Source organism: Amphimedon queenslandica, unplaced genomic scaffold (assembly GCF_000090795.2).
Source record: "Amphimedon queenslandica unplaced genomic scaffold, v1.1 AMPQUscaffold_13519, whole genome shotgun sequence".
NCBI classification, from domain to species: domain Eukaryota; kingdom Metazoa; phylum Porifera; class Demospongiae; order Haplosclerida; family Niphatidae; genus Amphimedon; species Amphimedon queenslandica.
This window is the reverse complement of record NW_003546245.1, coordinates 672,058-681,245: the sequence shown is the minus strand read 5'-3', so window position 1 is coordinate 681,245 and position 9,188 is coordinate 672,058. Positions and strand designations below refer to the sequence as shown.

At 35.8% G+C, this 9,188-nt stretch overlaps 2 protein-coding genes and 1 long non-coding RNA gene across 3 annotated transcripts in view; 1 reads left to right on the top strand and 2 right to left on the bottom strand.

Annotated features, from left to right (window-relative positions):
- The window catches only part of LOC100639136 (uncharacterized), a 12,873-nt gene extending 4,553 nt beyond the window's left edge, over positions 1-8,320 (top strand). The window contains exons 7-9 of the mRNA XM_019996302.1: positions 9-132; positions 5,820-6,586; positions 6,785-8,320. Of these exons, the coding sequence (XP_019851861.1) occupies positions 9-132; positions 5,820-6,586; positions 6,785-8,320 (2,427 nt within the window). The remainder of the gene's footprint in view (positions 1-8; positions 133-5,819; positions 6,587-6,784) is intronic.
- Positions 922-2,317, bottom strand: LOC105313313 (PHD finger protein 6-like). The gene is made up of 4 exons (XM_019997751.1): positions 1,598-2,317; positions 1,412-1,515; positions 1,265-1,358; positions 922-1,089 (listed from the first exon to the last, which is right to left on the bottom strand). The coding sequence occupies exons 1-4, from the start codon at positions 2,268-2,270 to the stop codon at positions 1,022-1,024; spliced, it is 939 nt and encodes a 312-aa protein (XP_019853310.1). The 5' UTR covers positions 2,271-2,317; the 3' UTR covers positions 922-1,021.
- Positions 8,321-8,858: 538 nt separating the features above from the next.
- LOC109582802 (uncharacterized) lies at positions 8,859-9,182 on the bottom strand. The gene is made up of 3 exons (XR_002185229.1): positions 9,117-9,182; positions 8,942-9,045; positions 8,859-8,879 (listed from the first exon to the last, which is right to left on the bottom strand). It is a non-coding gene; the product is annotated as an uncharacterized LOC109582802 (long non-coding RNA).
- Between the last annotated feature and the right edge of the window lie 6 nt (positions 9,183-9,188).

Below are 9,188 nucleotides of genomic sequence, written 5' to 3'. Positions count from 1 at the left end.
ATCACCAGGTTGTGGAACTGTTACTTAAAGAAGGTGCTGATGTTAACATTCAAAGCAATAATGGATGGACTGCTCTAATGGCTGCCAGTGATAATGGTCATCTCCAGGTTGTGGAACTGTTACTTAAAGAAGGTCGAGCTGATACTGAAATTCAAACTCATGAAGATGGAGTAACTGCACTAATATTGGCCAGTGAAAAAGGTCATACACAAGTTATTGAGTTATTACTAAAACGTAATGCTGATGCTAATGTACAAGATAAAAAAGGAAGAACTGCTTTAATTGTTGCAAGGAAGAGAGGTCATCGAAAAATTGTTGAATTGCTAGATCCAGTTACTAAACAGACTCAATTAGTAACAGCAACTGACACACCTCTGACCACAATTCCAGTAACTACTACTAATGATGCAATCAATACTGATACTTTCTCTCCTGTCATTACTGCAGCATATGACCCAGTATCTTCAAGTATCATGACCTCTACACAATATGATAAACCCTCTACCACTGATACTAGTTATGAAACAATTGGTCATTACAGTTTATCATTAGTAAAGGATCATCTTGTGCAAGCTGTTAAACATCCTTTTAGTTCCTTTGATAGTAAATCCAAAAAGAATATTAATACTGAAAATGAAGAACAAACACAATTTATTTATCAACAATTGAGGGTCAATAATAGAGGATCTCTAAGACCAAGCATTATGAAGAGATTATTTAGAAGGCAACGCAATGTAACTCTACACCACACAAAACCTAACAAGTAGATAATTGTGATAGTTCAATTAAATATTCCAGTGTATTTGTATTAATTTATGATTGCTACTCTATAATGCCACTTTGTATTTCCAAGTATTAATTAGTTTGTGTATTTACAATTTACTATTTTATTTTGCCATTTATTAATCCAATGATGATGGCTATAGGGAACACTCTTTAATGTGTAACAAGAGGAAAGATAAAGAGAAAGACAACATGTGTGTGTTTGTATATGTATACATGCAGTCAGTATAATAATAATTTAAAGATCTGTTGGTGTAGAGTGAGCTGGACAAGTAACAATGAACTGACTCTGATTGAAATGACAACCTAACAAATAAAAGATAAATACATTTTAGTAAACCATCAATGAATACATGTATATAATATATTATACTATTTTGCTAATGCCAACTGCCAAGTGACTAGCCAAATGCATTAATGAGGCTCATTATTGTGTATATCCAGTATTTATAATCATTGGGTCACTGACAATGTCACTAACCTTCTTGTAGAGCACAAGGATAATGATAAGGTCTCTTGCAGGAGTGAAGATGACATATAATTGTAGCACCAGATTTATTACACTTACAACAAACCTGAGAGAGAGAGAGAATAAACCAACACTGTATACTAATAATGAGAGACTTACTAATGATTGTCCTTCTTCAATAGCTTCAGATAATCCTTTTAGCTCATCACCATCAAAATACACACCTGATGCCCACACTGCACACTTCCAATGAGTCCATACATCTATACACATTATTGTAAAACAAATAATTTATAATCATTGTAGTAAGCCATGCATACATGTACATAAGTACATACACTGTACCTTCTGTTCTGTTGTTAACATTGTTTAAAGGTCCATACAGATAACTGAGCTCACTAGCATTATTACCAAGATTACAGAGGGCACAGGACCAGTCTACTATATTAGGAGGCCTCACCTCATCAAATACAACACCTCTTCTCTTCTTTGGCCTCCTCTCATCTGAAGACTGTGAGTCTCCATTAAAACTGTCACTGTTCCTCTTAGCCCTCCCTCCTCTCCCACTGGCTCCAGCAGTACCAGTATCTTTATTAACAGGACCTCCTCCTGATACTTTACTGGTATTACCAAACTGACGGGACGACCCACGTCCTATAATATGAGAAGGACCAGTAGCAGAACCATTGAGTGATGATCTTTTAAGAATATGTCCTCTTGATCTTGTCACTTGGTCTTTAGTAATTGATACTGATACAGGACAGGAGAGGGAAGGAGTGGGTGAGTTTTGATGCGAAGATAACTGAGAGTGAGGGATAGAGGAGGAGCTGGATGGGGAGCCAGAGGGAGAAGCTAGTAATGATAAAAGGACAGGAGAGGATGATGATCTTGTTTGAGGAAATGATGAGGAGCCCTGTTGCTGCACTAGTGGAGAAGAAGATGGACACAAAACTGAAGAGGAGGAGTGTCTTCGAATCAGACAAACGAAAAGACAAATAATAAGAAATGTGTAGTACATAAAACATCATTAACTAACAAATTTCAAAGAATAAGAATTTAGTCAGATCAGTACTGAGCACAAGGAACATCACTAATGGTATGTACCATACAAAGAAAATGAAAAAGAAACAAACAGTGCAAAGTGAGTAGTAGATGAAACTTCATTACTTTGAATACAAATTAATTTCCCTTTAGCCGATCTAGTTATTGGCAATGATAGTCGAGAAGGTTTAGCAGGAGGAGTACGAGACATTGAAGTGGAAAGAGACATAGGAGATTGAGTTTCAGTGCTGCCTTTGTCTACAAATGAGGGAATGTTTTTTAATTTTTCAACACAGAGCCTGGGAACTGAGGAATAAAGTTTAGTGAGTGGCTTCTTTATCAATGGGAGTCTAATGTAGCACTGCTTACCATGGAACAGTCTAGGAGAAGGAGGAGCACTGAATGTCAGTAGGATAAAGGAAAGGAAGGTAGCTGCCCTCAGTGCTAAGAAGGAGACCATTGAAGCAGATAAATATCACAAACACTATCATCATCATCTTTTGGTGCAGAATTGGATCAACTCTTGTGTTGCTTTTGCTTTTTCACTGGATGAAATATTGGTTGGAATATTGGGGGGGGGAACTAGACACAATACAGGTTGGAATGTTGGATGAAACACTGGTAGAGGCACTGGGTAAAGCATAATTTATTGATGGGCTAGCACTGATTAGAGCATTGGCTGCAGGACTGGTTGAATTAGAGTTAGTAATAATGATAGGAGGACTGGTTGAAGAAATAGGAGCTGCATTAGAAGTGTTGGTGAATGAATCAGAAGTCTCTTCCATTGAATTCATTCGTGAACTGGTTTTATCTTTATTTGTTGTGTTTCTCGATTTTATACTACACTCTAATTTTTATTGTTTGGTATTTTTGTTTGTTATTATTACCAGAGTATAAAGGATTGTAGAGATGATGAATTGGATCATCTTAAAACTGGTTTGGAACATGATGCTGAACAGGTACAATGCTACAATGATGCATTGTGCATTATGTTATTTGTGTTATTACTTTTTACTTTATAGGCAGGTAGCCCCACCCTTATTATAGCCCCACCCTTGTTTATCAGCAGTGCTAGTGTTCCAACTTTCAAGAGAAAGCCTGATATTCGCTCATTGTCTGCAAGGTCTGACAGACCTAGTTTAATTCTTCCACTTAATAAGTTGCTGCTACAAAGTTTTTCGTTCCCTCACATGTACTACAGCAATGGTTGGTCTTTCTCAGTGGAGAGCTGCCATTGGTCTGTGGCATTGTCGTTTATCTAGCCGCAGTCACCAAGCAAGGTCACGGAAGTCATGTAACCATCAGTCTCGTGTACCTAATCCTCCAGATGATGATTGTCACTGGATGAATAATGATGAAACTGCTGTGTTTAGTGCCAGTCCTGTTAGTACTAAATCTAATAGTGTGAATTGGGCGTGGCTGGTTGCTGCTCTTGGATTGTCTTGTTTTCTTATTGTATTTCTATTATTTCAGTTGATCCTTCTCCTATCAGGAGATGTGGAACTGAATCCTGGTCCTATCACTATTGAACAAGGTAAGTATGAAATGCACTGTAGATTTAATTGATTAATTTGTTAATAGTTTGTAAGCTGATTGAGGAGTCCCTTCGTATGCATTCTGATGAATTAGAGAAAGCATCAAATTACTACATGAAAGAAGCAATTGCTCAGATCTTTGCGGTTAGCTTAATATGTCAATCAGTTCCATTAACATACCCTGGCATTATTGATGAGTTAATGACTGACCTGTATTCAATGGAAGATGTATCACAGTTGATGGACCGTTATGAGCTATTTCTTGGATATATTTTATCTCAAGATGGAGCCTGTGAAGATGTCCATAGTCAGTTATCAGCAGAATGGTTCAGCATTAAACTTCAATTAGAAGAAGGTAAGTACATTTATAATTTTATTGATTTTCACATCTGATGTATGCAGTGTCTGTAGACTCTTCACATGAAGTTGTTTCTTCTGATACCAATAAAATTCAAGAACAGAGCAACAGAACAATGCCGGAGCAACATCCTTTGTCAATTTCATTGCAGGCAGAAATTTCTCAGCCTGAGCCTATGTCTCCTCAAAGCAATGAAACTGGTTCATCAACAGAAAGAGGTAAAAAATGAATGTATGTTACAAATTAACTTTATATTAAATAAAATAGAGTATGACACATTAAAGAAGAATTTTGCGAATATCTGTATCACATTAGCTGGAAATGTTGAAGTCATATCTCAATTGAATGATTATCTTTTCTCATTCGAGTGTATACCTGAAGCAATACATATTGCAGTTCAGAATACTAGCATTTCTCCTTATGACAGAGCTAATAAATTAGTTTATTCATTATTGTCAATACTTAAGACCCATTCTAATCCTGGTGGTGTATTCTTGTCTTTCATTACTTCACTACAAAAAGTTGGGCTAACTGTAATTTCTGATAGATTATCAAATGACCACAGTAAATAAATGCCTTTTCTGATGCATTATTATTGTAAATCAACTTTGTTTAGATGTTCCTCTACTAATACAGTTACATAATTCTGATAAACATGAAGTGACAAGTAAAAAATCTGAGTACTGCTTAATGATTATTTTATTCTCTTTATTAACAGATTCAATACATGAAAGTCAAGTTAGCATTAAAAGAGCTCAAAATGAAGTAACTGTCAGGATCAGTTCAGAAAGTGAAGTTTTAAAAAATATTCAAAATTTAAAAAGAGACTTTACTTCTTTGGTAACAGAGATCAGAATAGTTTTAGCTGAATCCACCAGCACTAAAGAAATAAAAAGTATATGCATATATGTTGAAGAATATCTTGGTATATGTAGTCTATCCAATATAACAAGTGTTGATCACCTTTTTAGCAAGATAAAGCCACATTATTCATTTCTTAACTGTGACTTGATTTATGAAATAGCTGGAATTTTTTTGCCTGCAAAATGTGACGTACAAAACAAACTAAAAAACTACATGCAAAAATTGAACACATTTGAAAAATCGTCTACTCTGCAGCATATAATAGATATTATAGAAGAAACAATAGAGCCCACTCATGACTCAACCAATGCAGTTTGTGAAGTTGTCTTTAAACTTGACAGAAGGTGGGGATCAGTAATACTAGCAAGCTTTAAGAAAGTTATCTACTACATCTTCAGTGATAATAGTAGAGTGTTGAGTCACATTCGCATTGAGAAAGGATCAATACATGTCAAATATTCAGCGCCAATTGTTCAATCAGAATTACTTGTAAAAAAGGCATCCTCAAAAATTAATTTTATGCAACAAATTGGTATAATCGAAATAAGTGTTAGTGATCACTTTATTCTAAATTCATTTCATAAAAATCCTGAAATTGAAAATTTTTTTCTTAATACTGCTGAATCGGGTTCTCTTATGCAGTTGCAATTGGAGCTACTTTTACAATTAAGTGTTAACATTGATTTTAGAAATGAAGATGGAATGACAGCTCTAATGGTTGCCAGTCAGAATGGTCATCACGAGGTTGTGGAACTGTTACTTAAAGAAGGTGCTAATGTTAACATTCAAGACAATGATCAATGGACTGCTCTAATGGCTGCCAGTGTCAATGGTCATCACCAGGTTGTGGAGCTGTTACTTAAAGAAGGTGCTGATGTTAAAATTCAAAGCAATAATGGAGTGACTTCTGTAATGGCTGCCAGTGCATATGGTGATTACCAGGTTGTGGAACTGTTACTTAAAGAAGGTGCTGATGTTAACATTCAATACATTGATGGATCGACTACTCTAATGGTTGCCAGTAACAATGGTCATTACCAGGTTATGGAACTGTTACTTAAAGAAGGTGCTGATGTTAACATTCAAAATAATAATGGATGGACTGCTCTAATGGCTGCCAGTAACAATGGTCATCACCAGGTTGTGGAACTGTTACTTAAAGAAGGTGCTGATGTTAACATTCAAAACAATGGTGAATGGACTGCTCTAATGGTTGCCAGTGCCAATGGTCATCACCAGGTTGTGGAACTGTTACTTAAAGAAGGTGCTGATGTTAGCATTCAAAACAATAATGGATGGACTGCTCTAATGGTTGCCAGTGCCAATGGTCATTATCAGGTTGTAGAACTGTTACTTAAAGAAGGTGCTGATGTTAACATTCAAAACAATAATGGACGGACTGCTCTAATGGCTGCTAGTGAAAATGGCCACCATCAGATTGTGGAACTGTTACTTAAAGAAGGTGCTGATGTTAACATTCAAAACAATAATGGATGGACTGCTCTAATGGTTGCCAGTGACAAAGGTCATCACCAGGTTGTGAAACTGCTACTAAAAGAAGGTGCTGATGTTAACATTCAAAACAATAATGGACGGACTGCTCTAATGACTGCTAGTGATAATGGTCTTCACCAGGTTGTGGAACTGTTACTTAAAGAAGGTGCTGATGTTCATATTCAAGACTATAATGAATGGACTGCTCTAATGGCTGCCAGTAAGAATAATCATCTCCAGGTTGTGGAACTGTTACTTAAAGAAGGTGCTGATGCTAACTTTCAAAGCAATGATGATTCAACTGCTCTTTTGTTTGCTAGTGATAATGGTCATCACCAGATTGTGGAACTGTTACTTAAAGAAGGTGTTGATATTAACATTCAAGACAATAATGGATGGACTGCTCTAATAGATGCCAGTAGCAATGGTCATTTCCAGGTTGTGGAACTGTTACTTAAAGAAAGTGCTGATGTTAACATTCAAAGCAATGATGAATGTACTGCCCTTTTGTTTGCCAGTGACAATGGTCATCACCAGGTTGTGGAATTGTTACTTAAAGAAGGTGCTGATGTTAATATTTCAAACAAGATTGGAATAACTGCACTAATGGCTTCTAGTGGAAATGGTTACCATCAGATAGTGAAAATTCTACTGGAAGAAGGTGCTTATGCTAATATTCAAACACAAGAAGGAGCAACTGCACTAATGTATGCTAGTGTGAATGGTCATGACCAAACTATTATGATCCTACTACAACATGATGCCAGTGTTAATATGCAAGATGCTAAAGGACGAACTGCTTTGTATGTAGCTAGTATGAAGGGTCATCACCAGGTTGTGGAACTGTTACTTAAAGAAGGTGCTGATGTTAACATTCAAGACAATAATGGATGGACTGCTCTAATCACTGCCAGTAACAATGGTCATCTCCAGGTTGTGGAACTGTTACTTAAAAAAGGTGCTGATGTTAACATTCAAAACAATGATGGATGGACTGCTCTAATGGTTGCCAGTCAGAATGGTCATCTCCATGATGTAGAACTGTTACTTAAAGAAGGTGCTGATGTTAACATTCAAAACAATGATGGATGGACTGCTCTAATGATTGCCAGTCAGAGGGGTCATTGCCAGATTGGGGAACTGTTACTTAAAGAAGGTCATGCTGATACTGAATTTCAAACTCATAAACACGGAGCAACTGCACTAATGCTGGCCAGTGAAAGAGGTCATACACAAGTTATTGAATTATTACTGAAACATAATGCTGATGCTAATGTACAAGATAAAATAGGACGAACTGCTTTGTGTGTAGCTAAGAAGAAAAGCCATCAAAAAATTATATTATTGCTAGATCCATTTACTAAACAGACTCAAGTAACAACACCTGACACACCTCTGACCACAATTCCAGTAACTACTGCTAATGATACAGTCAATACTGAGATTTCCTTTCCTGCTTCACATGACATAGTATCTTCAAGTACCCCAACCTTTACTACACTATATGATACTACCACTGATACTAGTTATGAAACAATTGGTCATTATAGTTTATCTTCAGTAAAGGACCGTCTTGTGCAAGCTGTTAAACATCCTTTTAGTTCCTTTCATAGTAAATCCAAAAAGAATATTAATACTGAAAATGAAGAAGAAACACAATCCATTTATCAACAATTGAGGGTCAATAGTACAGGATCCCAAAGACCAAGCATTATGAAGAGATTGTTTAGAAGGCAACGTAATATATCCCTCTACCATGCAAAACCTAACAAGTAGATAGTTGTGAAATGTGATACTTCAATTTAATAGTCCAATGTACATGTATTTTTATTAATTTATAGCTACTAAAATTGCTACTTTTTAATGCTACTTTGTATTTACAAGTATTAGTTTGTTTGTGTATTTACAATTTGTGTATTAATTTTGCCATTTATTAATCTAATGATGATGACTATAGGGAACACTCTTTAATGTGTAACAAAAGGAAAGATAAAGAGAGAGACAACATGTGTATGTTTGTATGTGTATAGAGTCAGTATAATAATAATTTAAAGATCTGTTGGTGTAGAGTGAGCAGGACAAGTAACAATGAACTGACTCTGATTGAAATGACAACCTAATAAATAAAAGAATGAAAACATTTAGTAAACCATCAACAAATACATTATACTATTTTGCTAATGCCACATGACTAGCTAAATGAGGCTCATTATTGTGTATATCCAGTATTTATAATCATTGGGTCACTGACAATTATACTAACCTTCTTGTACAGCACAAGGATAATGATAAAGTCTCTTGCAAGAGCACCAGCTTTATTACACTTACAACAAACCTGAGAGAGAGAGAGTGAGAGTGAGATAAACCAACACTGTATAATAACAATGAGAGACTTACCAATGATTGTCCTTCTTCAATAGCTTCAGATAATCCTTTTAGTTCATCACCATCAAAATACACACCTGATGCCCACACTGCACACTTCCAATGGGTCCATACATCTATACACATAGAAACAAGTAATTTATAATCAGATAATCATACATGCATGTATACGTGCATTACACTATACCTTCTGTTCTGTTGTTAGCATTGTTTAAAGGTCCATACAGATAACTGAGCTCACTAGCATTATTACCAAGAT